The sequence below is a fragment of the Lutjanus erythropterus genome, chromosome 7, assembly GCF_056507025.1.
Source record: "Lutjanus erythropterus isolate fLutEry1 chromosome 7, fLutEry1.hap2, whole genome shotgun sequence".
Lineage (NCBI taxonomy): Eukaryota > Metazoa > Chordata > Actinopteri > Lutjaniformes > Lutjanidae > Lutjanus > Lutjanus erythropterus.
The window spans coordinates 11,274,931-11,302,929 of record NC_139323.1 but is presented as its reverse complement, the minus strand read 5'-3'; the positions used below and the strand labels follow the sequence as shown (position 1 = coordinate 11,302,929).

Below are 27,999 nucleotides of genomic sequence, written 5' to 3'. Positions count from 1 at the left end.
AACACAGGCAGCTTTAGTTAATTCAAACTGGTTACATGTACATTTTTTTAAAAATCATGTTATGCCCTAACCCAGCGCTGATCTCGTACCCCCCACTTTAAACTGTAACTAGGCGCCCATGCCTCAGATGAGTATTTGCATCACTTTATGAAGTGTTTATAAACTACAAGTATTGAGTTTATTAATGGTTAACAAATCATACACTTCACTGATTGACAAATGAAAACCATGAATCTCCAGATCTGGTGATTCAATGTTTTCAGGGAAACCTCAACAACTGATAATTATTTTTTACTTCTGACTCTAAACAAACAATTAAAAACAATTAAAAAGCTCAGATTTTTTTTAAGCTAAAATGTTCACATCTGATGACTCAGAATTCCTCTGGAGCCACAAACACCAGGCAAAGCAACATTAGTCAATTAAGCATTATTCAATAAATTAATGATAGAGCTACTTGCTAAACCTTTTAATGCAATTTCAATAATTAACAATGACAGATGAAGGAAATGATCAAAAAGAATCCAAGCTGAAATTTAGTTAAGGTAAAGGTCAGCATGATGGCATCTGCAAACTCCTGTTTACTTCCCTTACATAACTTATATTCATACAACTTTGCGTCACTCTATATTTCCCCCTGGTCGTTCATGTCACAGCCCGCAGTTTGAGAGCCACTGCACTGATGCCCTACTTACCTTCACACTCTGAAATGCACATTTAATTTGGTAAGAGTTGTAGGGACACCTAGTGGTCAGAGGCAATCCAGGCTGAATTTGATTCTGATGTAGAGCGAAATAAAAGAAATACGATGTCAAGCATAAAACAGGCATCAGTGAAAAACATCTCAACAGTATATTATTTTTATTAGTTTCTGTAACCAAACCGAGAGAATGTAAATAAGACCGTACATATTTTAATACAGCGATGAAACCCCTGTACAAGTTCAACAAAAAAACAAAACAAAACAAAACAAAAAAAAGAAAATATCATTACCCTCCCTCCCTCATCCATCCTCCAAAGCAAGGACTCTACCCCTGGCTAGGGTTTGAGGTGAGGAGGACACCCTCCCCACCTCAGGGTGCATACTACTGTACATATCTGAAGGACCCTTGTCACCACAACCCCGAGATGAAAGCATTGTGGGTGGGACAGCCAGCGGAGGTGAGGCAGAGACAGAAAACAGCACTGATTGCTCTCATCAGTAAAGACAACAAAACAATAAGTGTCCTTCTGCCCAAACCCTTCAGAACTTGAGGCTCCTTGTCTCATCTTTTTCCTTGTCCTCTGTGTTTAAGTCGACCCTCGTGACGAGGGGGAACAAGAACAGGACACACTCAAAGGGTTTCTACTGGTTCAACAATCAACTCCTCACCGTTTTCTATTCCTCTAAATAGCCCTATCCTGCTATCCTCTAGCTAAGGGCACTGAAATCAGTCAATAGCAGCAGGTCTGGGTGCTTTACAGTGAAGTGTGTATAGGTGTGTGTTTGTGTGACAGCAAGGATGGCTGTGAAAGCAGTAAAAGGGTGTGTGACAGTAGCCCCTAAAGTAGTGATCATACATCATCCATGTAATCATTTTTAAAGTCCACTCAAAACTCTGCTGCCACGGCAACAGCAATCCTAAAAGGCTGTGACATCATCTCTGCGCTGCTTTAACCTTTGGCTAAATATACAGGGGAGTCCAGCTACAAGCTTTCTCCCCAGTTTATACCACAAACACACACCTGACACACACACCCCAACACATCAATAATTCTCAGGCAAGGAGATGAGAGCAGAAGGCAGGAGCAAAGGCTCACAGGCAGACTAATCAATAAATCAATCATTAAATTCAATTAACTGCTGCATTTTTCACATTTCCATTCTGGTAAAACAACAAAAAAAACAAAAACAAAATAACAGAATTTCAGATTTCATGTCTCTGTGCGGTAACCGTGGATGAAACCATTGAGTGAGTGTGTGCATGCGTGGTAACATGGTGCATTTCCACGTGCACAAGTCTCTGGATTAGTTATGATGGGAGAGTGGGCAACAAAAAGTGTGCTTCACTAAAATGACGTCTCCTTAACAAGATTGTTTTGACTACAAAAACAAAACTGATTCATTCTTTTCATTAACAAAACAGGTTTCTCCTATAATATGCGTGATCCTATTTGGGGGGGAAAAGAAATAAAATAAAGGAACAGAAATCAAGAGCTATAAAAATGGCAAACTCAGCAGCAAATCTCATTTTCAATTTTCTTCCTCCAGCTCGCCTCGTTATCTACCCTCACAGTAGATTTCTATGGAACAACTTGTGCAGCCATTTTATCGGCATCTAAATGTGATGGAAGAATCCAACTCAAATGCCGCCACCTACAGTGGGACAAGACAGGGGAAGAAAGAAGAGGATTATGTGTATGCAGGACAGTAACCACTACCACTGGATCTTGACTCATCCTCCTCCCCAACACCGTCCCCCTGCGCTGATATGAGGTGGTGACTGAGTGAATGGGGCTCAAATCTCTATCTTCCATCCATGCATATCGTCGTCTAAAGAGGGTTGGCAGCTCTTTTACTTGCCCTCTTCTGGTTTGATGGCCTGTGGTTTTATGGGGCCAGTCCGTATGGGTTTGGCCGTGGAGATGGGGGGTTTGTCAGAATCGGAGCGGTCGCCTCCTGCCTGGTGGTTTGGGGCCGAGCTGTCAAGCGGGGGTTTTCCTCCCTGATCGAGCCGAGACACTTTGCTGACTTGTGGGGCCTTGAGTTGCTGCTGTTGCTGCTGTTGTTGCTGCTGCTGTTGCTGATCTGAGAAGAACTTATGTGTGGACTGGAGCACCTCGGCCCGCTGCTTTGCCTATAGAGGGATAAAGCAAAAAAAGATCTTTTACCAAAAGATCATTTCATCATCTGATGGTCCAGTCACAGGGTTTCTCCAGGTTTCAACAAGTTACATCTGAGAATTGTTAAGACATTTTAAACCACTATATTATTACATACAATTTAAGTCCTATTTCAAAAAAAAGGATGAAGAAAAAATTGAATTCCATGCAAAACAGCTGCATTCATATATGAATTGGTTATTATTAAGGGTTGTTATACAGAAATGTTGGCGTAGATCCAATCACTGTCTGGAGTGGTCTTCACGGGTACCAGATCCACATTTTCTAAGGTCAGTCGGATCCAGGTTGGCTCCCATTCTATTTCTGTGGGTCTGTGGTCTGTTTAACATTTTGTGTAATAGTCAAGTGGGTCCATGAAGGCCTGACTGTGATCATACAGCACTGATCATGATCATGTCATGTGTACTGATTGGAACTTGCAACATTCAGCAATTATAAGAAAACTGCACAGTGCATTTGTAAACATAGGGTGGTGCTAGTTGACCACATGCATGTGCCTCTCTGCTCTCTGCTCTGACCCTTCAGCTCCTCTGCTCAGGAGCTGAAGGGTCAGAGCACAGATGATAGTAAAATTAGCAATGCTAATGTTAGCAATGACAGCTAACCATCATTATTATATTTCAAAAGGGCAAACAGTCAAAGTTATCTTCTGCACAGCTGAGTCGTGCTTGTTATCCATCAATGTGAAAGCACACAGACTTTTAAGATGAAAGAGCAAGTGGATTAGCCATGCTGTTTCAATCAGCAAGGGAGGAATGACAGAAAAACTGGAAGTATTTTACCAACTTTCCTGGTAGGGAGGATGGATTTTGTATCTCACAGCCAGAGACAGGGGAGGAGGCTACTAACATTATATTCAATTTTGTTTTGACTTGCAAATAAACTTTAACTCGCTAATAGCGGTCAGTGCCGATCTGTCTGTTTCTCCCGGCATGGGTCTGAATCAAGGCTTACAAATAATAGACAGGCCTGGTTCAGTTCCAGGTTTTACAATTTTGGGAGTTAATTTAGACCAGTCTGAACCAGTTTGCACTTATGGTTACTGGTTGTTGGTTTAATTTTACAGATGATATTTGGTAGCATGATCAATACAATTTTTCCTAGGAACACATTTAAAAGCAAGGCTGAATTTAATGCAACTTTATAAAGGTGACATTGACTACACTTCATGATCAAGCTGTCAGAATCATATTTGAGATCATTTATGGCCTAAAATTCAGATTATTGGATTTTTGAATTTTAAGAACCTGCAGAAACCCTGAATCACTAAAACAGGTGCACAGAACCAGCAGATGAAATATTGAACCAGACCTTTAGGTCCTGCTCAGCCTTCAGAGCCGCCTGTGTGCCTCTGGGTGCAAGGGATGGACCAGGAGGTCCTCTGGGAGGGTGCTGGCTGTGCTGTGGGTGCTGAGGTCGAGGATGGGGCATGAGACCGCCACCCACATTGGGTGACATTGGAGGGCCCATGGGGGAGCGCTGGACACCTCCAGCAAACGAGTTAGCATGAGGAGGTCGAACCAGAGGGGAGACAATGTTTGGCTGAGACAGAATCTGAAATGAAGAGGTGACAGTTGCCTTTAATGTCAATAACCGGTACATCATATTAACACAATCAAAATAAAGGGTCTGCAATTATTATTCCACCTGTGGGTTGAACTGGCCAGGGAAGTGCTGTGTCATTCTCATGCCAGCAGAGCTAGGCTGAAACTGCTTCTGGTACAGCATACTGTTCATCTTACTGGACTGGCTACTTGGAGAAGTGGAGCTGGCCCTGCAGGCAGGAGAGAGGAACAATAAAATCATGTGAATAAAGTGCATGACCAAAGGACACATGACGGGTAAACCACAGTTAAAACAATGTTGACTTTGGTTTGTGTAGCAACAAGCAACTTAAAAATAAAGAGAGTTGCTTTGCAAGGCTCAGCCACTTCAAGTTTGCTTGTGTATGTACATAAATGTACTTTAAATTATGCTTGTTGTGCCTTTTAGGTGTGTCTGTGTGTCACTTGGACTCAATGCCCACTACTCTTAGATTATGGCACCCTTTAATATCTAATTTAAAAAATTGCTTTTTATTCAAAAACAGAAATTTTCTAAATCACTATCCTAGATGTCATCTTTTCTCCCCAAACAGAATTCTCTACTTAAATCACTCAAAAAAAAAAAAAAAAAAAAAAAAAAAAAAAAAGCTTTTGAAACATTATGCAACTTTCCCCCAAAACCTTTATCTGAGTGCTTTGTTTTTATGCAATTATCTTTTAATATTTTCATTTTATGTTCTTCATATGCATTTGTAAATTGTAAATTTGTATTTACTACTATTGTTTGCATATTATCCTTTGTTAATTATAAAAATGTAATAATGTAAATTAAGTGATTAGTTGATGATTTTGTCCATTCTGTAAGATAAGAGTCTGGAACATGTTCAAATCTAGCAGTAGATCCATTGACCAAGAAGAAAGTCAAAAAAGCAAAATAAAACCCCACAAGGCAAAGGCATACATCACCAAGTGCTGTCCATTAATATTTATACCATTTTGGTCTCATTTCGCACTCAAGTACTACCAGGTGACACAGCTAAGTTAATGAACCTGTGAATATTCTCATTCATCCAGGTCATAGTTATCTTAAGGGATTAAATCGATCGCAACTGGACTGGTAAAATTGTCTTAGAAGACGTTTCGCCGGTAAAATTGTCTTGAAGCCTGCTCGGATGAGAGGCGAAACGTCTTCTAAGACAATTTTACCAGTCCAGTTGCGATCGATTTAATCCCTTAAACTAAGTTAATGAAGGTTCAGACTTAAGGCTTTGGGGGGTACAGTGGGATTGTGTGTGACGGTGTGTGAATTTGGGGGTGGTACCTGTAAGGGCTGGAAGTGGGTGTAGTGCTCCTGGCGCTGACAGGAGGGGTTCCAGGCTTCACATCCATCCCACTGCCAAAGAGTTTCAGATCCATGTCCATCTGCAAATTGTCAACACACAAAAAACTATTAGGGAATCCACTTAATAAAAAAACAAAAAAAACAAAAAACACAGCCTCTGTGTGTGTGTGTCTGACACCCACACATACACACAGTACCTTGCTGGTGGGAGGCTGCATCATGCTGTGGTTGGGGCCCATGATGCCTCGGTATGGCTGGGAGACTGGGGGCTGTCGGTTGATGTTAGGGGGCTGGGCCTGGGGAGGAGTGGGGGGCAGCGCCAGAAGGGGCTGGCCTCCACCTGAGCCAAAGTTTGGCAGGGACAACTGAGAACTGGGCAGAGGAACTGTCACCTGGATAGAGTTTAAGACACAAATATTACACACTAAGAAACTAAAAAACTGCTAAAACAAGATAATGTGTATAAGAGGGCTTATAAACAAAAAATGTCAATTTTTATATTTGTATGAAGGTTACCTGTTGCATTGCAGAACTGGGCGACTGAGTGTTACTATAGTAACTACTCTGGCCATGTTGTTGCACCTGCCCGGAGTACATGTTTGAATGCTGATTCATCCCCTGTCGAGCCTGAACAGACATAAATATGTCAGATAGAGCAAACGCACACACAAAATAAATAGCATACAGATAACAGTGTGACAAAATGTCATATATCATACATCGTTTAAAGTGATTTTTTTGTGTTCCTGTACGCAGACTGCTTACCTGCAGCAGGTGTGTGTCAATTAGCTGGGAGCCTCCCATACCAGATGGCTGGTTGAGCTGTGGCTCAAACAGAATGGGAATGTGCTGGGTAGAGGAGGGCTGCTGATAGGCCAGATTAGACTGTGGCTTGCCCAGCTCAGGTGCCTGCACACCGGGGTAGCTGTGCAAAGATGGTCCTGACAGCATCATGGAGGGCTGTGACAGACTGCTCTGCATGAATGCCTGCTGAGACCTGAGCATCAGAGGACAGAACAATGGTACCTCAAAATGGGCATACTGGCACTTCAGCAATACTGTAAGTTTCAGCTGTGTTTTGGAGCAGAAAGCTGAATACCTGCGGTTTTGTGAGTTACCTGTAAGGCTGCAGTGAGGAGCTGAACAGATCCTGTGGCTGAGAGACTGGAGGACCAGTGCTTAGTCCCAGCTGAGCCTGGTGTGTGTGTTGGTGTTGCGGCTGACCTTGAAGTGGAGCGTAGATAGGGATGGGAATCTGCTGCACTGCTGTTGGCTATAAGGTGGAAAAACAAAGAGTTGTAGTTTTACCTCTGGCATTAAAGGGATAGTTTGGATTACTGAAAGTGAGGTCTCTTTGTTTGACATAGTTTATCTTATAGTGTGACACTGGTGGGGGTAGACCATCAACTTACATGTTATGCAAGGTAAAATTACTGATTACACCTATGGAGTCAGAAAATCCTACCTGAGAGAGGCCGGGCTGAAAGCCTTGCTGCTGTGCCAGGGAGGGAGGAGCCAAGCGAGGGTGGGGGGTACTGAAGAGGTGGCTAGTGTCCATGTAGAAGGCTGGAATCTGAGCTGCAGAACCTGGAAATGCAAGGGATTAAATATTAGTGATTAACAGACATGACATACAATGACATATTCAAATATGAAACTGAGCTACCAGAGCAATAAAAACAAGGAAGTTGGTAGTCAAATTTTAATAGATGGATGAATAGGTTTAAGAACAAACCACTTCATTTAACAATCATTTGGGAAGCAGCCGACATGTGTAACCTAACTAAAGTCACAGTTCAGCATCATGTTTGCCTCACCTGCTGCAGACTGAGAGACGTACACCTGTGGGGTCTGCTGCTGCTGGGGCAGGAGAGGAGGCACACAGCCCAACTGAGAGAAGCTGCTGCTACTACTGCTACTGCTGGAGGAGGACAAACTTCCACCCTGCAGCTGCTGGGGCTTCACCTTACAGATATTTGGGGGGTCAGAAGCTGTGGTGGTCTTGGTGCTGAGGGATGATGTTGTGTAGGTACCAGAACCTGCAGGGTGGAGATGAACGCATCGTGAATACAAGAGATCATTATGGATGCCTGGATGCTACTGAGCACAGTATCAAAAAAACAAAACAAAACACACAGGTAAGTCAGATATTACCTGACAGTGAGGTGCTGGGGGTAACAGAAGCCACAGGGATCTGTGGCATGGAGGCTGAAGAGAAGGTGGAGTACGAGGATGCACAGGAGGTGATGGGGGAGGAAGAGGAAGTGACTGGGGAATTCTTCTCCAGACTCGGGGAGTTCTCCCATGCTTTACGAGCTGATTCCATCTGAGGCAGAGACAGAAAGAATCAAGCATTTAGGAAATGTTTCACAAACATTTTAGACAGAAGTATTTCTCACAGACAATAATGTTGCTGGAGTGCGCTGTACATCAGTGTACCTTAAGTGTTAGGTCAACAGTAGCAGGAGAGACGGTGCTGAGACTGGAGCTCTGCTGAAGGGTCTCTCGTCGAGGGAGGGGCAATGAGTGGGGTAGTGCCACCTGAAACACACCAAAAAATAGACCCAAAGCAGCGTTTGAATAATGTTTGAATAATTATTTTGGGAGACACATGAAAGTGTTTAAAAAACAGATAATGATAGAATGACTATAAGAAGATGAACGTGATGAAATGTACACACTACATAGAAAAACTGATCCCACACCAAGGAAATTTATCGGGTTAAAGACTGGACTGCAAGAATACAAGCAGCAAAAATTAATAATGGAAAAATGTACAGCAAGAGAGGTAAAAAAGCTACAATGGAACTCACCTACTTTTAAAAGAAAAACAAACAAAATAATTAAATCTAAGCTAAAATAATTTTGGAAAATGCAAAGGGCAAGAAAAAACAAGAATGAGCAGAAAAACAATATCGGTAAACAACAAAACAAACAAAAACATCAAAATGTCTTTTTCCCAAACAGTATATATTTATACATATACTTAGACATATAAGTAGACATTACAAATTAAATGTGATGACAATTTCCTTTTAAAAACTTAATGTATTTTTCAATTCCATGTTTGCATATCAACACATATCTGATGAATATTTATGTCGTACACTGGGGAAAAAAAAGGTCAGTTTTCTGAACATGGAAACAGGGAAATCACTTTCACAGCAAATTAATATTTTAATTGGATGGGTATGTATTTGCCCAAAACATATTGCCATAAATAAAACAGCAATATATGGAATAATAACAACACATTTAAGAAACTTTGTAGTTCATGCCTAGTAACTTCATAGTTTTGTTTTGAATAAAATGTTTTTTTTTTCCTGATTTAATTTCCTTTAACAACTGTATGGCCCTGACATGTGATATGTAATACATATTTTAAAAAAAGCTGTGCAACATTTTGAGCAAGTGTAAGGTATGTGTACTCACATTTGCCACCAAACTCTCTTCCATTTTGCTCCCTCCTGTGGGAACACTGTCAGCCAGTGAGGAGGAGGGTGTGGTGTAGTCAGTGACAGACTCCTGAGCGAGAAAGACAAATTCAGTGAACTCACGTTATATATAAGTTTGTGAAGATTTAATTTAATTGGTGGGTTCGCTGTTAAATTTTTATCTTGAATTAGTAAAATAATCAATTTGATACATGCAATCATTCAAAGATAAGCCCTTGCATGGTTATGTGAGAGCGTTATACCTTCGAGTTACTGTTGTACTCTGCTGAGGGGACTGTGATCATGCCCTCAATGTCTCCTCCCAGCTCTGGCACTGTGGTGTCACTGGTGGGAGGACTGGAGTCTGTGGCTCTGCTGACGCCACCTCCAGGGACTCCTCCCTCCATCCCTTCGGCTTCTCCTCCACGTGCATCTTTAGCCTTGCGGTTCTTTAGAGAGCGCTCCTTACCGATGGGACCTGGCTTGTACTCCTTGGTTTCCACTGGTTCCATTTCAGGAAGCTGGAGTGGAGGGAAGATCACACACTTACATTAGCTTGGGGTTTTATAAGACTTAACAAGAATCCACGTTTTAAGCTGTTGAACAACAACACTGAGTTACCTTCTGTGTTTTGATTGGGCCAGCTCGAGGTTGTTTCTGTCTCTGTTCTTTGGGAGCAGGTAGTTTGTTTTCAGAGCCAGTTTCTAGCAATGCTGGAACTCCATCACTGTCAGTGCTGCCTGCAGACGACGGTGCTCCAAACTGAATACTGTCTATTGCCAATTCGACACTGCCCTCTGATCCAGGCTTCACACCCTTAAACAAAAACATGTTTTTCATGTTTATCATGTCAAAAGCATCAAAAGGCTCACACACCCTACAAAAAACACCACCAAAAGATGAGATCGGCAAATTCCAAATACCTCAGAGGAAACGGTGCCAGTAAAGGAGGTAAGAGGTTTGTTCCAGGCACTCACAGAAGGTGGCTGGGGAGGGCTGATTGGACCAACTGGAACACAGAGATAATATGTTTTACAAGAGCTTGTTGATAAAGTCCCTTTGCCATCTCAAAAATCAGGAGCCATTTTTAACAAGTACTGACAGATCAACTCACGCTTCTTGACATCCGGAAGGACAGTTGAGCCTGCTACCTTGTTCTCCCAAAGTTCAGTACCCAGAGTGCTGTGCGGTTGTGTTGGTGCGGGGGGTAGGCTCTTTGAGGTAAAGTCCACAGTGGCAGGGGGGATGGAGGGCAGAGGAGCCACCGTTCCTTCCAGAGTCTGAGGGGATGCAGCAGGCTGGGAGGGAGTAAGGTGGGGATGCTGGGGAGCAGAAATGGGGGGCTGCTGCTGGGGGGCCTGGGGTGTGGAAGCTACAGGAGGCTGTGAGGCCTGTTGCTGCTGCTGTTGTTGTTGTTGTTGTTGTTGCTGCTGTTGTTGCTGCTGCTGCTGTTGTTGTTGTTGCTGTTGTTGTTGTTGTTGTTGTGATGACTGCTTTTTAGCAAACCTCGGTGGCAGCTTTCCTCCACCTCCTCTGCCCTTCTCACCAGAACCTTTTTTATTCCAGTTCTGTAGAGTATTAGAAGGATTACTACAGTGTACTATATCAAAGAGGTATAGCTCATTATCAAGTAATCCATTGCTGTTTCAATTAAAGTGTTTTAAACTACAAAGTCACTTACCTGAGTAGTCTGCTCTTCCTTTTTCCTTTTTTCCTCATCCTGTAAACGTTTTTGTTGCTTACGGGAGACGACCTCCGTGAAGCCATCATCATTGGTGCTGGACTGTGGATCCTCTGTGGTGGTGACCTCTGGGTGATCATCAATGATCACAACACCTACAGTGACGGGGCAAAAAGGAATCCAGACATTTACAGTAAGTTTTCAGATGACAAACAGCTGGGACGGAGTAGCTTAGTATCAGAGTAGGAATGTGTTTATTTACTGGCATAATTGTTCAGGTCAAACTGAGAAAGGGCATTCTCCTTGGGCTTCTTGGCGGCTTGTTTAGCCTCATCTTTGCGACGAGCAGACTGCTCTTTTGCAGACCTCTGGGCTGCTCCTCCAGCTGTTGGTGCTGTTGCCTCGGAGTTCTGCTGGGCTGCAGGGCTGTTCGATTCAGAGACATATGTTGGAGACGAAAAGAAAAATTTAGTTAGTGAGAACAACAATGTGGTAGTGAAAACCTGAGACGATAAGAATTTAAAAAAAAAAAAATCAAATATATAGAGAAAAATCTCTCATTTGCATGCAAAAACATGCCTCTATTGTTTAATTTATTACCACCCTCTCACTGAAGTAGAGGATGACAACACAAACAGCAAGTGTGTTGATGCACTAGATGCAGGGAGAACATGTTTTCACTCTAATTTTCATCAGAAATACCATAACCAAGGTACAGCAAGAATCTAAAAATACCACCACAAAGATGCTATATTTAGTTATCTTTTAACCAAAAACACTTTCATGGCTAATTACAGCTAACATGAGGACAGCCAGCTATCCCAAGTGGAGAAGCCTAAGCTTTGAACGGGCAGTGTGCTGAAGTATGTACAAGTGTTATGGAGCACAGGGGTTCTCAACCTTTTGTAACTTAAGGCCCACTTCCAATTATTAAAAAAAAAAGAGAGAGAGAGAAAAAAAGGGGACTACTTTCCCAAATAAATGAGAAAAAACAAAACAATGTATGCCAAAAAAGGAGAGTTGTTTCCCACATCATATCATTAAAAAAAAAAACTGTTGTATCACTAAATCCAAGTTAAGGTTAGTTAGTTCTATGACTCAAAGTGGTGTCCAAGGGGCAAAAAGAGGAATTATTTCACTGTAATTACATCCATAACCAAATGACCTATACCTTCTGTAACAAAACATCTAATAGCAAAAATCTAATCAAATGGGGGTCTGTGGTCTAATTTGTATGCGGTTAAGGGGTCTTTAATGAGAAAAAGTTTGAGAACCTCCAAGCTAGCCAATAGTAGCAAAACACGTTTGTCTCTACGACTCTCTGACCCACTGGTCAAGAGCGGCTGGTGTAGTGCAACTATTAATTAGAAAAATACAACACAAAAGGTTTATTGTGCGTGAATAAACCTGCGGTGTTATTCTACTGCACACTGTTCATTGAGTCAACTTCATTGTTCAAGTGTTAATATAAGCAGACAAAATAAATGCTCAACAACAGACAAAAGCCTGATTGTTCAAACTCACCCTTTGCGGCCGGCTTTGGCCCCTCCCCTTCTCTCCCCCTTGCCCCCTGTGTAACTGCGGCCTGGTTTGGCTCCGCTGTTGCCTCTACGATTCTGTCTCTCTGTGGGCCTCTGACTTGAGAAACTCCTTTTGGCTGCAGGAGCCCCTTCACGTTTTGGTGTCACCCCTCCATCAGGAGGGCTTTTACTGGGGGTCAAGGAGCCTTGGGGGGGTGCAGGTGCCGGGGCAGACGAGGCAGCTGCTTCATTAGCAGCCTCTAGTGCTCCTTTCCTTTCCTCTCGCTCTCTCCTCTCATTGAAGTCACTGCTTTCAGAGGCAGTTTCCCATTCCTCGTTGGCTTGATCTGAAGAGTTCTGGTTGGACAGGTCAGGGGACTTGGTGCCGACTGCAGCGATGGTGGGGCTGCTAGTCTCAGGCAAAGGTGCTTCTACAGCAGAGGGCAGATCGGGAGCAGGCATAGTGGCTGCCACTTCCACAGGCACAGTTATTGGGGTTCCTGGAGCTCTGGACAGGGTTGGAGACAGCGAGATTGAAGCAGGGGCAGAGCTAGGGACAGCAGCAGCAGGCACTGGAAGAAGAGGGACAGGAGGACTTGGGGCTGTCTCTCCACTAGCTAAAACTGCAGCCTCCCGCTCTTTCAAGCGCCTGAAGCGGGGCGGTTTATCTTGCCTGGGGGGCCGTGCTGGTCTGGAACGACGAGGCCTTTCTCTACTACTCTGAGGAGCCCCGTCCCCAAATTTCTTGCCATCAGACTTAGGGGGCCGTCGGTCATTGGGAGGATTGTCATATCTTGGCGTGGACTCTGCGTCCTCAGGCCTGAATGTCTCCATGGGTTTAGAGGGCCACTGTGAGGACTCTCGAGTTGCTGGCCGTCTAAGAGGGACTGAGCGAGGACCTCCACGTTCCCTTGCTCCACCTCGTCTGCTGTATAGTCCTCCTCTTCCTCGTCGGGAAGGCTCTCCTTTCGGAAGGAATCCTGGCTTGGGCCTGCTGTCATCGTCCCCTCTTGATCCAACCTTGTCGCCCATGTGAGGAGGTCCAAAGCCCGGCTTGTGGGGCCCAGATCGGCCCTCCCCTGGGAGCTCTCGTCTCAGTGGACGGCTAGGTTTGGTGCTAGGCTCACGGTCAGAAGGTCCAGTGTCGCTGGCAGACTCCCTCCCACCTTCACTTTCAGAATCGGTGTCCGACCCGCGGCGCCGTCTACGTTTTGGTATAACTTCAAAGTCTGAGCTCTCACTGCGTGTCTCACTTTCCTCCCTGTTGCGGAAGGCAGCAGCACCACCAGCTGAAGGTAAATCAGAGCGTGATCGGGGTTCTCGGTAAGGGTACTCTGCACGGCTTCGTCCACGACTCCCCCTTCCTCGGCCACTGTAAGTCCCGCGGTAGCTGCGTCCCCTGGAATAATACTCCCCTCGGCCACGTCCTTTGAAATTAGAGTCAGCTGGCCAATCTCTCTCTCGGTCCTTGTCCATTTCCTTCTCCCTTTCACGTTCCCTCTCCCTTTCCTCTCGTCTGTAGGCACGTGGAGGAAGATTGGACTCTTTTCTGGAGGGCAGTTTGGGTTCTGGATGTTTGTCATTGCTGGGCGGTTTATCTGCTTTGTCCTCCTGAGAGGAAGAGGTGGGAGCCCCAGATGAAGGCTGGGAGTCCCTGGCTCTCTGATGGCTGGTCGGCGTCTCCTCAGCCTGAGCAGCTTCTCGCTTCCCCTCACCCTGAGGTCTGGAGCCCTCTGACACAGCAGCAGCTGCAGAGGGAGCTTTGGATGACTGATCCTTCTTGGACCGGTCTCCTCTTTCCCCTCTCTCGTGACGCTTTTCTCTCTCTTCCCTTTGCTCCCTCTCTTCTTTCATGTCCCTTAGGACGGGCTTCTTTATTGGCCCAGACCTGCGGACAGGTCTCTCGCCTCCTGGTCCTTCTCTGCGTCCGGCCCCTGATCTCCCACCCCAGCGCAGGTCAGCTTTCTGCTTGCTTGGGGCTGGCAGGGGCAGCTTCTCTTGTTTGTGTAATCCATCAGCAGGAGGTGTAGCCCTGTTGCTGGTCACTGCAGCCTGGGGGTAGAGTTCACTTTGGGGCTTATCATCAGCCCGGTCTCCTGTGTCCTGCAGCTCTAGTGATTTTGTTCCTAGAGGTAAACCATCAAACCTGGGCTCATCCAGCTTGAGGGAGTGGCTGGAGCCCTGGGAGACACTCCTCTGGAGCATAGCTTGACCAAGAGCTTCCACTTCTTCCCCACTGGGTAGGCCTGGCTCCTCAGGATCAAAGGCCGGGCCTACAGGGACCCTATCTAGGGGGCCTGATGCATCCTCTGAACCCTGGGTAAATGGTGACAGTGACTCTGTAGGATCCTGGAAGAAGTTACTTTTATGTGAGTCCAATGAACTGTGGTCCTGGGGATATATAGCTGGGAGACCCCTGTCCAGATCCAAACCAGAGTCCATCCTGTGGAGAAACAAAAAATTGTTACTGTATCATGTGTAGAAAATAAAAAGCTTTTCTCATGATGTCATTTATCTTTTTGTACCTCGGCTCCTTGTTATCATCTCGTCCTTTTGGAGGAGTTACAGATGGCAAAGGCTCTGACTGTGGGTATGGGTCTGATCCCCATACCATCCGTGAATCTGAGGGCAGGCCATGGTCACGAATTGGTCGGGTCAAGTGGTCAAATGAGTCCGAGCTGGAGCTGGAGTTGTCTCCAGGCTCTCTTCGCACAATCTGCTTGGGAGGCATCCTCCCTGGAGAGGAAAGAACAGGGCTAATTTACAAAAGTTGTCTGTCAGCTTGTCAACACATAGAACACAAAGATAGTCATTCATTCTCCATTTCCATTCCTCAGAACTCCCTACCAGGATGAATGTTTGTTGGCATGTCCATGGGAGGACGTCCTGACATCATGCGGGGGTCCATGTAGGACTGCATCATGAGCCAGCGGGGGTCGAACCCCATTGAGGCCAGGTGCTGGTGGTGGGGGCCCATGGGCTGATACATGGAGCGGTGTTGCTGCTGTTGCTGTTGGTTTGCTGGAACTCCGCCACCACCTGATGGAGACACAGAGCCCCCGCTCTGCTGTTGCTGTTGATGCCACTGTTGCTGCTTCATCTGCTCCTACAAGACCAACAAGGAATAGTGATCAAGAAAACGCAACATCAATAAAGCTAATCAGTTTTTGATCATTTAATAAGTATATGTTACATTAGGGATGCACAATTAACGAGAAAAAAAAAATCACTCTCCATTAACACATCTATGCGATCTCATTTCTGAATGATGATTCACTCGCTTCTATTTTTCTATTCATACATATCACCCTGTATTTTGTTGACTTATTTACTTCCCCTACTATAGTGCCCCAACGAAAGAAGCACAACATTTTATTGATGTTATTCAACTGATTTAAGTTCAGTCATTTCAGTTTAACTCAAGAGTAAGAGCCTTCACAGTTTTTTCTTGTTGCTCGGTCTCATTTCTCTCCCGCTCTCCTGCTGATTTCTTCACCAATGACAGAGTGGTGTGGGGAGAAAGGAGGAGAGAGCAGCATGACAGAGATGGGTGACATTAGCAGAGTTAATGACCTTTTGTAACATTACTGCAAGTGCAATAAAATTTTCCAAACAAGAGCAACTTATTAATGTAATCCACCTCCAACAAGCATGTTTTGTGGTTCAATTCGTGTTTTAGCAAGAATAGTGCAGCCCTATACTACAGCATTAGTGGCTGTCTTTGTAGTACTGATGGGTCAGTATCATAATTTCTGCCTGTCTGACAACACAAGACTATCAAAATTGCTACCTATGATCAGCACTTCCTCCAATCCAGTCCACCTCTTTTGCAAATTCCCACTCTTCGACATCACTTCCCAGGACATTTTCAGAGATGATTTATCTCATATGACAAATATGGATCACCCCATACTCATATGTTCCTCTCTATGAAAATCTGATTTAGAAGATGAAGATAACTCATCTATGAAATCATCTTTTATGTGCTTAGGCCAATGACAAAATGATCATAAATTCACTCATTGTTAAACTTGCACCATCTTCCTGACATTCTGTCACTCACTCCTGTAACAAGAGGACAAGTGTTATGTAAACTTCTATATATAACCAAAACCTTTAGATGCTTTAATGTAATTACTTTTACCACTATCTCCTCTTATTCCACTCAAGAAGCCAGATGTAGGCACCCTTACCTGCTGTCTGAGGAAACGAGGTGGCAAAGACTTTTGAAACTGTTTGGAATAGCCTGAGGTCAGAGAAGGACGCATAGCAGCTGCTGCTTCTCCTTCCAGCTGTGGTGGTGCCACAGGGACTTCCTCACCGCTGGGGGTGTCAATGTGAGGCAGAGACAGGTGGGGCTCATCCACTGCAGGAGAACAAAACCAACAGGATTGGCATCAATGATACAATACAATGATCACATATATACACAACTATGAAAAAAGGCTCAGAGATGGCTCACCTCTGTTGTCCTCTATGTTGAAATAGTCTCGTATAGGCACTGTTGTCCTGTCTGCCTGGTTCTCCTCCATCAGGGGGCCGACCTCCACCAAGGAGCTCTCTGCCTCGCTCTGAGGCTCTGGAGCTATGGTCACAGGTCTCTGAACAGGGGAGCTGGGCTGACGAGGCATGTGAACCTCCTCCTCTACATTTGGTTCTACTCTTTCTCGCTCTCGCTCCATCCTCTCCCCATCTCGCTCCACCCTCTCAGATAGAGGCGCTTGCATGATTGGGGGCTGTGATTGTGAAGCTGGGACTGAAGGTGCAGGACTGGATACAGGAGTAGGAGCTGATGCGGAGGGTTCCTCATGAGCTACTCCTGCATCATCATTGGTAGTCTGAGCAGGGGCAGATTTGTTCTCAGTTGCCTGGCGGTGTTTTTCATTGAGACGTTTCAGTTTTTCAGCACAAGCAGCAAGTCGCTGTTCTTCCATCCGCCGTTCCTCTTCCTCTCTCCTCCTTCTTGCTCGTTCTACAGCTTCAGAAACTTCTGCAGGCTTCTTGCGCTTCTGTCTCCAAGCCTCAGAGTCCTCCTCGGCACCAGGTGCCACTGCAGCCTGTGGTTTGCTCCCACGTGGAACTCCACCAACAGAACGACTTCCAGCCTGAAGAGGAGAGAAATTAGTACAGATGTAGACTTATCACCTTGCTGTTGAAATAAACAGTGCACACATGATGGGAGGCTTATGTAGTGCAAATTCAGCTTTACCTGGTAGTCCTGTTGAGCAGCTGATTTATTATACTGCCCCATACTACCAGGTGATGGTGCTCTAGGATCTCCTGAGTCAGCCCATGATGTTTTACTGCCCCCACGGTCCTCCGACCCCTCCTTCCAGCCCTCCTGACCGTCTGATGGCCGAGCTCTTATACGCTCCACTTTACCCATCCACTCCCTGAAAAATAACGTCAACAGAGTTAAGAAAGAAGAAAACACATCATAGGATATTCCAACGAACAATTGCCTCAGTAAGCTAGCTCTTACTTCAACATCAGGCTGCTCATCAAAGCCTCATTACAAATGTTATCACTGGACACAATCTGGCTTTAATACATTTTATCATGAATTTATTACTGTGAGATGTTAAATAATTTATTACACAGCGCATTCTATCTATAATACATAGATTACAATTATATTTTCCTTGTTCTTTGAGTCAGTATCACAATACGATGCAATTATTCTGTAACATCAGGACTAAACATGTCAAATTCATTGAGTATTTGAACCAAATCATTCACTGTGTTTTTCATGTTTAGTCTATTCACTACAAAATACATATTTCTCTATACTGCTGTCAGCTATATTTCATGCCATAGGGATGTGGATGTTGTCTGAAGTTTTCATACCAAGCAGACAGCCACACCTCTCCATTCATTTGGGTACAGAATGAAAATCAACTTGAAAAAGACTTTAATTTGCTTGAGCTTTATTTTGCCAAAGGTTTCATTACATGCTAAAGCACTTGCAAGTAAAAACTATTTTTTAAAAAGTCTGCACTGGATTTCCATGTCATAATTTGACAGAACTAACTGTGATGACTCCTAATCTCAGTCTCCAAAAGTTGATTTTCAGACACTAGTGACTTTAATTAAAAGAAAAGGCTTTCTACAAGGTAGGTAAACATCTATAAATGTAAGACATACTTTGTAAAATTAATGTCAGTAATGTACATTCAATATATTTTGGGAATATACTTAAAAGTACAATGCAAGTTAAAATCTAAATACTCACCAGTTTTCTCTTTTGTCTTTAGCAGCTTGGTTCTCCTCATCATCGCTGAAGTTTAGTTTCTCAGTGTAGTCCACCTCCATCTGAGCTCCTAGATTGTAAAAAGGGACAAGATTGACAGATGGTAGAATTACTGTTAAAATACCTTTCTCATATGATTAGTAAAATACTAAAGTTCATAGATAAAGAGTTGCTACTAACCTGCCCAGCCCTCATCTGCATCAGTGTCCAAGTTGTCAAGCTCTTTCAGCTCTGTCGCACTGACGATAGAGGGTCTGTCTGGGTCCTGTAGCCAGGATTGAGGAGGAGGCTGCTGGGGTCGTCCTGAACGAGGACCCCTGAACACCCACCAGAGAAAAAAGGGAGAGGAAAGTTAATTACAAGACCTTGTCTAGAACATCAACATTTTATCTACTGCACTTTATACAAAAGGCAGTTTGATATGTAGGCAGTAAGACAAACATTATTTTTATACCGATAGGCAGAATGTGCTTCTCTGTGATCTTACATCTTATGCATGTTGCTAAGGAAACGTTTATCTCTTATAATCAATAGCAGGTTTCTATACAGAGCCATTAACTGTAGAGTTTAATTAGGGAATTGAGTATAATCAGAAATGTATCTTATTTTGCTTCAACCCATACATCTAGGGTTTGGCTATGAATATGTGAACTCACTTTGCTCCATCTTGTGGTACGGGGTATCTGAAGTTTCCCTGCCCTGGGCCAAAGGACATCTGAGGATAGGCGTGGAACATCTAAAGCACAAACAAACACAGCAATCATCACACAGGGTCAAGAAGAGATCAAGACTACAGTTAGATACTGTAATTCTAATACGCTAATGTTGTCTATCAGACTTTAAAACTGTGATTTACATAGGGTGGCATCATGCTCCTGAAAGCAGGGTCGAAGTGAGTTGGCACCCCAGCAGGTGGCTGCTGCCCCCCATTGAGTTTAGGCTGAGAAGAGCCAGAGGGGGGCAACCTGTCTCTGCCATCCCTTTTCTCCCTCTGACCATCAGTGGTTACGTTTCGCCCAGGCTCATCAGCTTCCCCTGGTGGTGTAGAGGTACCAAGGCCCGTGCTACCCTCCTCTGGAGCCCTGTTGTCCATCTCAGGGGGGCTGGGTGCAGTGTTCAAATTCCTGCCTCCACCCTCACGCCAACTGCCAACATCTAACACATAAGAAAGACGAGAAATAGTTATTGTTTGGCTTGACATACAGTCAGGAAGCATGCGGTTCTTGTACACCAAACAATCAGAAAGCAATTTGTGAACACTGAATGATGATGATGTGTTTAAGTGTGGCCATACTTTGAGGTCTGAGGCTGGGGCCTGGTCCATAAGGCTCCTCCTCTGGACCGTCCCCTTTCTCCGCCTCACCAGCCGCCTGCAAGCTGGGAAACTCCTGGTGAAACTGGCTGCTCACACGAGGAGCTCCTGTAACATACAAGCATGTTATTATGAACGCACCAAAAAAAAAAAAAAGACGAAGAAGAAGAAAGAAATCATAAGACTGACAATACAGTGACTTACAGAGAAGTATTGAGTGATCTAATCCTTTGTTGGTGTACAGCACATGTTCCAACCCAATATCACATTTAGCTGAGATCAAATGATCTGAATTCCATGCACTGTAATGGCTGAATGCCATAGGACCAGGGGCCTACAAAATTTGTAAGCAAGTGTAGAATATATTTACCGTCTAGCTGGGTCTGCTTGCTGTTAGCCCAGGAGCGGCTGCCCCCAATAGAAAGCTCTTGTGACTGGAGAACTGCTGGTTTGTTCTGGGGTGGGGGTGTCTCCTGTTGCCTGTAGCACATAAATCAGGACCAAGTTTCCACAAAGCTCAATTTAAAAACATGGATGACAGACTTCTCCTCCTCGTAACTTAGACATTATCAGCTAGTATGTTGTGCTTCACATACATCTTCATTTAGAGAAGACCTAGAGCAAAAGGGGTTGCTTAGTATCAGTTTGTGTATGCACTTAATGTTCATACACACATTTGCATAAGTTATTGAATTTACCTCTCTTCCCCTGTCTCAGTTCGAGATGCCCAGCCACTACCGTCTTTGGGGACAATGTTGACGTTGGGGTCGTTTCCCTTGTTCTCTGCCTTCAGGCTGGGCAGGTTGGCCGGAGGAGGCATGCGCCGGCTGACCGCAACTTTGCCCAAACTCTGGAGCCCATGTCTGGCAGCCACTGGGATGAAGAAACATTGCAGGAAGAAAGAAAGCAAGACCAGGATTATTTTGAAGGACAGAGTGTAAAATTGATCATCTGAACACAATTAAGTCAAAGCAAGCTGTTCACATCTAGGGAAAACACCATCTATTCATTAGATAATGCATGCAACAGTATGCAAGACTAATAATAGTGGGGGCTTACCTGCAGTTTTTTGGGTTTCCAGAGATTTGCCCTTATAGGTATTGAAGAGGCTAAGGGTTGCATACTTTGTTTTGCCATCCTTTGCCTTGGTGCTCTGCCCTGACTTCTCGGACATTTCGCTGGAAACTCATTGAGTCTGGTCCTTTGGCCTTGCCCCCAGAACCAGCCTCCTGCAGATGAAGGGTAATAGAAAAATGAGAATGCCATAAGGTTAGGCTAGAGGCCCTGAACTTACAAATTACAATCTTTGCCAACAGCTATTGACTCTGGTGTTAAGAGCTTTTATATCTTTATATTCATCAGCTGAATATGAATTCATTTGACTGAAAGGAGATATACTGAATTTAACAATGATGTTGACAAAAAAATGCATTTAAATGGACCAGTGTGTGGGATTTAGGGGCATCTAGCAGAGATGTTGTAGACTGCAACCAACTATATATTGCTCACCTCACACTTGCCTCGTCAAGTGTGTAACAGAAACCATTATGGTCATGAAAACTGCGAAAAAAGTGCAAGGCTGTATGTAGAGCCAGTATTTGGTTTGTCCAATCTGGGCTACAGTAGAAACATGCCTCCTCAACATAGCAGCCTCCATGGAAGAGGACCTGCACCCTCTGTAGATATAAATGGTTCATTCAAAGGTACTGTATTCTGTTCCTGCCATATTCTGCCAATAGATCCCCCACACTGGTGCATTTATTGTAAAGTGAACGTCTGGCCAATACACAATCTGCTTAACAAGGTCAGCCCTAAATTTCAGCTGTGCTCAATTTCTTATTTGAGGAGAATAATAAGACCTAAGTCACAGGATTTTTTTTGTTGCAAACCAACAGGATGTAGGTAGCTACCAAGTTTTCCTTTTTTGATAGATTTGTATCATCTCTGTAAAGTCCACAACTTTTCTGACCTTTGTTTGCTCCAGGTAAACCAGCTGTCAAAAATGAGCTTGAGAGTGTGAGCAAATTGCAAAGCGTTCTGCAGCCAGCTGTTTTAAATAATGATATGCCACATGTGTTAGAGAACTGCACAAGAGGAGGATGTCTAGGTTTGGACCGGGAGCCTGGGCAATGAGTGCTATCTGATATGTCTACCAGTGACAAAAATGTAGTGGGGGCACTGAAGCCAAACAGAGCACAACTGAGGATACTTGGAGGGGTAGCAAGAAAAAATGTGAATTGGAGTGAGTAGTACCATGGACAGAGAGACAGCATGTTTGGGGCTGCAGTGTCTTTCCTGTGTCACACAGAGGTCATTTATTATTAACGGAGCAGTGGTGGAACAGTGTCTGTGAGTGTGTGGTTAGGTGTGTGTGAGTTGGTGTGTGTTAGGGGAGCTGACAGCTCTGATGAGCTCAGTGTCTATCTGAAACTTGGCCTTGGAATACTTTGCAAAGGAACATCTACTTAAAGGAAAAGTCCCTTCATTTGAAAACAACTGGTACTAAATTTGTAAAACAATGTCAAATGCAAGGATAGCCCAAACCATAGCAATAAAAAACAGATTTTTAGTCCTTAATTAGAGAGGTTATATTAACTGCAGTGATGCTAACCGCCTTGTACTTGGCAAATATTTGTTTGTACTGTTCAGGTTATGTTCTGTGGGTCTATGAGTCTTCTTTGATGAGGAAAAGACATTCTTAAAATGCAGCCTTTCCTTATTTTAATCATTGAACTATGATAAAATACAGCATTAAATTGTCATTTTGTGCCTTTCAGATTATCACTGCTGCATTTAAGTTATGATGATGCTTATGATGGTAAACAGAAAATAAAATGTACAACAATTACGTATGAAAGGGCATCAGTATCAAAAAAATACCCAGCTCTTCATGCACAATTTAATCAAGGTCTGGATCCATGCTGTCCATCCACCTCAGCTGTTTAGTATGTTATTGGTGTCAGTGTGGAAAAAATGGTGTTAAGAGTATCTTGTGCATCAAATTGTTTCTGTGACTCTGCTGCAGGTGTCCCCAGTATCCCTTAAAAGTACACAGAGCACAGTGCTGTAGCTTATGGGCACCTCTTAAAATGAACAACAATGCAATGAGACAGTGCAGGCTATACAACGCTCTCAACGCATATTTGCACCTACATTTTTCTAATTCTGGCTGTGGTTGTTAATCACTGAAAGTTGAGGAATGGTGACACTTTGATGCATTACTATGATTGAGGCTTTGGGCCTAAGTGTCTGCAGATATATTCTCCAGCTGTCCGAATATGGCTCTTCCAGAAACAACACCAGACACTGAAGCTTGGCACGCAAGAGATTATCAAACTTTAAGAGGTGACACCATATTAATGTTTTCATCCATCTTGTAAGAGTCTTTTAGGCTAACACACCTGAAAACACAGCACAATCAATCCTCATTTCTCTAAGTCTTGTCACAAATTTGCACACTTCAAAGTCCCTTGAACACATGCTTGTTGATTTGTGTGTAATGTGTACAGCAGAAGGATAAAAACACACAAATGATCTGGATGAAGGCTGAGTGTGGCTTCTAAAATTGGCAAAGCAGACTGCTCACAGATCAGCGGACACAATTTATGAAAAATTGACAAGTCAAACTGTTTCATTTATCATCATTATCAATCACTGTTTCTAGTACAATTTGGTCATGTGCAGCCGTGATGCTTGACAGGAGGTGGGGAGGCAAAACGATTTGAATGTAGCAGGAACACTTCATCATTTTTAAGTACTCTGTAAATTGCATCACTGCAGCTGCTCTAGCAAAGTAGTATAGTGTAGAGCTTAACTGTCTCTAGGCTGTTGAGGGTGTTTGTCTGGGACTCCACACACCACAGAACAACACACATCGATTATATCAAACATGCCTAAATCAGAGAGGTTCAAGAGTCCCTAGGGGTTGAGGTGTCTTGACAGAACCTTTACAAACCCCAACACCAGGAAAAACGGGATTATTATATTACTACTATTATTATTTCTCAGGGAGAAGCCCCTCTGAGAATTGCCCACAATTATCTTCTTGTGAAAGGTCAGCTGAAGGAGCATAGGGCAGAGAATGGGTGGAGGGACTGGGTCAAGTGTGTACAAAATAGAATATGGACAAATTCTGACATCAGAACGATATGAGATGTATGCGGATGTATTTGAAATAAGTGAACAAACAGGAAGACGGGACGCTGATAAGAGACCAGCCAGTCCAAGTGACAACAGTCCTACTTTCTCTCTGCACTGACCACATACTAATTATGTTACCTGTTCAATGCCAATAAGACCACAGACCACAAACTGTGGGAGCTGAAGTCACGTTGCAACGAGCCCAACACACAGAAGGGGCTGAACAAGTTCTAGTGTGATCGTATCCCTTTCAGAAACTTTGTAATGCAGCCTTGCATGGCATGGTCTTTTTTTGAGACTTCAAAAAATAATCTATAATGATAAATCCAACATTGAATGTCTTCTGTAATTATTCATCCATATCTGCGATATATATCCAGTTGCTTGCATGTTGTTAACCATCCACCAGCAATCCCATGATGCTTTGGGTTAAGTCTTTTGATCAATAAGAGGATGTGCTTCTGACTTGTCAACCAATTGGCAACTGTACTTCTGACTGGACATGTGTGTCACAGCCCTGATCTCAAACACATTATGCAATGGAAAAACATGATATTGACCTTCCGAGAAAAAAAAATGCCATGATGACAGTAGAGCTCTACCAAGCAGTAGGTGTCGTGTGACCACGGTTTTGCAGTATTGCAGTTATTGTCACATCTCTAAACTCAAAATACCAACATTTTGGGGTTTCTGCTTGACAAGAACTAGTTATACATGTGCATGTGGAAAATTGTTCCTCACAGATTTTGTTTTACAGCTGGCATTTCCATCCACCAAACTACATGGCTAGCACAATTATTTTCCTGTCTTGATAATACTTGGCAATAAGGAATCATGTGTCCTGCTTTATAGTTCACAATTATTTCTCATTTTAATGGTGGAATGACTGTTGCTTTTTCACATACACTTAGAGGGTCCAGTAGCATTAGTAGAAATAAAAGCCTTGGAGCTGCTATTGGAGGTCTTAATGAAAAAGGAACACAAAAAGGTCATGCCCACCAGCACATTATGTCTTTCTTTGTAGATTTACTTCCAGGTTGAACGTGCAAGCTGGCTCAGATGACTTACCTGTACAGTACTCATGCACTCCATTTTTGTTTACAGCGGGTCATGGGACTGACCTGTCTAATGCAACACTGAAGTCACAGAATGAGAAGTCATGTAGATGACCTAAATGATGGGTGCTGAAAGAACAAGCTTGTATTTCATTCTCCCCATTGGTTTGTATTGTAATGTCGCTAGTGAAGAACTCTGGTCCAAAATATTTACAATAACAATGGTGAATAAAATATTTTAATCATCCTTAACACTAATGGCAGAATTTACAACAAAACGAAGGCTGTAATTTTTCATCATTGGCTGTGTGTATGGTGTGGACATAAATATCAAAATACTGAACTACATGTCCTGATCCATAAATAGAAAATGTAATGTTATGTGCACTACTGGAACTGACACATTCAGCTCCTGCCTGCTAATGGTCACTTTGACCAGGGTCATTGCAAAGGGCTTCTTCTACCACTGCTTATCAGTTTTGGCTCAATGAACAAAATGCATGGGAAAAGATGAGGATTGGAAACCACTTAAGATTATTGTGGTTCTCCAGTGCACGCCAGGCCATCAATACCACTGAGATGGTCTCCCTTGGGACTTGCTGGTAATTTCATCAAGCACACAAGAAACTGGAGGGTGGGTGGCTAAGTTTTATTCATGCGACACTCAAGTGCTTAGATGTGAAGCACAAATTCAAATTTGTTACTGAAAATGCCAGTTTGAAATATATACATGGGAACACTTTGGAGGATTAACCAATGTGGTGTATAAAATGCGAAGTCTGATATTCATCTGCATTAAGTCAGTTTATTGTAAAGAGAATCACAATAAAGACCTTATTAGCTCTATCTTTTCTTTAAATCACTGCTTGAGCCTTCCAAAAGCATACTTCCATCTTCAGCAATAGATCTCTGGTCTGTCCATATCATTGACTGGTCAATCAATAAGCACCAATCCAATTAATAAATGTCTCAGTGGCCTCCTTAAAAGTAGCCAGATGCAGACCCTTTCCTAATCGTGGATGTATAGAAATAATACCATGGTGCTTATTAATAATAAAGGTGGTTTCCACATATATAAATAGAGTCTATGAGTCTATCACACCCAACCCTGCCAAACTCCTAAATGCATACACACACACTGAAAATGTGCTCTTTATGACCACATTTGTTGGATCTGCAAGGAGAGATTTTTTTTCAGCCAATACCCAGTTATTACATGCTTCACATAGCTGATACTGATAAGATAACCTTTAATTTCATTTTGTTGATTGTACAGACGTTGATATAACTTTATGCACACCTGAGGATAAGACAGGCTAAGATGTAGTGTGAAAAGCCAGATGATTTAATATTTCATAGCTATGAGCAAACCAAATCTAAATGACCTCACTATAACAACAAATAATTACAAAAACAAGAGTTCTGACTCTTCATATGTTAATATAGTTTTTTTCTCACCAAGTACATCAAAACATGCACTAATATGCTTCAGCTTTTCACAAGCATTTTTGTCCAGAGGTTCTAATTAAATGCTAAGACAATCAATCAAATCAGATATTACTATAGCCAATATTTACCAGCCAACAGACGTGAATACAGATATAGACCAATATAGGTGTGATAGGCCAGTATCAACCAATTATTTATGCACTCTGATATTTATTGTGCATCCCCTGTCTGAATGGCCTCCTTAAAACTAGTAAGATACAGACCCTTTTCTATACATGAATGGATAGAAACAATACCATATTGCCCACTAATAATCCCTCAGGTGGTTCTACACCTTCAAATACAGTTTTTGAATCACTTGTCTTTCACACCCAACCCTGCCAAACTCCTAAATGCGCACACTCACACAAGAAAAATGTGCTCCTTTATGACCAAATTTGTTGGATCTGCAAGATATCATGACTGAGAAGGAAATCAGTGTGCTAAGCTGTACACAAGTTATAGTGTCTGACAGAGACAAAAATAAACCACACTACATCGCCAGCACATTTAGTCCAATCCAGATGAGATGACAGACGAATTTATAACGTCGTATTGTTTGTGTAAATCACTGCCATTGATGAGTCTGCAGGCCATCCTTCTCCATGAATCAAACTACTGGTGGGCTGGGTGGCTCATACCGGCAGGGAATAGAGGCCCTGTTCGCCCGGAACTCAACCAGTCTGGGCTCAAATAACATTTTAAGTTATACACGAAAATACCAACAATATGATCTGGCTAGCAACGCAGATTTTGCTGTATAATAACAGACATAGTGTTGTTAAGGTCGCAGGCCGCCAGCTTGCATCGTTTAGCATAGTTTCGTTTCTCTCTAGTCGCCATCACATCCACTTTCAACCGTTCAGTGGCCAGAGCATGCTAACCAGCTAACGTTGTGTGAACACCAACACAGCAACTACTGCCCTGAACTTCAAATTTACAACTTGTATGACATGCTGACCCACCTGCCACCGCCGGTGCCTTCTTTGTCCTTTTGGCTGTTGTATGGCCCGACTTGAAATCCGGTTTCGGCCTGGATTGTGGTGAACGAATATGTGTCTGGCCGGCGGATTACAAAAGCTGGCTAGCCTGCTAACCCAGTTCGGCTAACGATGGTTAGCTACTTTGCTCGTTGGCTGCCAACAAACCGCTCTCCACATGCACGGCTTCTGTTTAACGTATCTGCGCCGTTTTAAGCCGTCAGTCTCTTCTTGTCGGTTCGGCCTTTACTGCGGGAGCCGGTGTGCGGTCGTCCCGTGGCTCCGTGTCTTTCCCCACCCGTTATCTCGTGCCAGACCGTTTTTCTAGTTGAGTGAGGCCCCGCTCGCGCCGCGGCCTGTCGCACAATCA

The 27,999-nt window shown here is 43.5% G+C and overlaps 1 protein-coding gene across 1 annotated transcript; it reads right to left on the bottom strand.

Moving 5' to 3' along the window:
• Positions 1 to 844: 844 nt before the first annotated feature.
• Positions 845 to 27,999, bottom strand: prrc2c (proline-rich coiled-coil 2C). Its single transcript, XM_084722682.1, has 34 exons — positions 27,615 to 27,999; positions 21,026 to 21,195; positions 20,665 to 20,839; positions 20,337 to 20,446; positions 19,949 to 20,074; positions 19,511 to 19,809; positions 19,311 to 19,390; positions 18,835 to 18,971; positions 18,637 to 18,724; positions 17,614 to 17,797; positions 16,867 to 17,509; positions 16,598 to 16,770; positions 15,252 to 15,510; positions 14,930 to 15,140; positions 12,409 to 14,847; positions 11,147 to 11,310; positions 10,885 to 11,039; positions 10,318 to 10,771; positions 10,127 to 10,212; positions 9,825 to 10,019; positions 9,467 to 9,724; positions 9,202 to 9,294; positions 8,209 to 8,310; positions 7,924 to 8,095; positions 7,587 to 7,808; positions 7,235 to 7,356; positions 6,888 to 7,042; positions 6,535 to 6,766; positions 6,286 to 6,396; positions 5,967 to 6,161; positions 5,749 to 5,849; positions 4,531 to 4,657; positions 4,195 to 4,437; positions 845 to 2,837 (listed from the first exon to the last, which is right to left on the bottom strand). Exons 2-34 carry the CDS (start codon positions 21,138 to 21,140, stop codon positions 2,556 to 2,558), a joined length of 8,508 nt encoding a protein of 2,835 aa, XP_084578808.1. The 5' UTR covers positions 21,141 to 21,195; positions 27,615 to 27,999; the 3' UTR covers positions 845 to 2,555.

Bases quoted from the DNA above. Each gene is read 5' to 3' on its own strand.
- prrc2c (XM_084722682.1), bottom strand. From the start codon at position 21,140: ATGTCCGAGAAGTCAGGGCAGAGCACCAAGGCAAAGGATGGCAAAACA. The intron at 11,040-11,146 runs GTAAATAAACAC...CCGTCACTGTAG, and splicing joins TGACCTGAACAATTATGCCA to GTGTTGTGATCATTGATGAT. The intron at 4,438-4,530 runs GTGGAATAATAA...TCTTCATTTCAG, and splicing joins CTGGCCAGTTCAACCCACAG to ATTCTGTCTCAGCCAAACAT.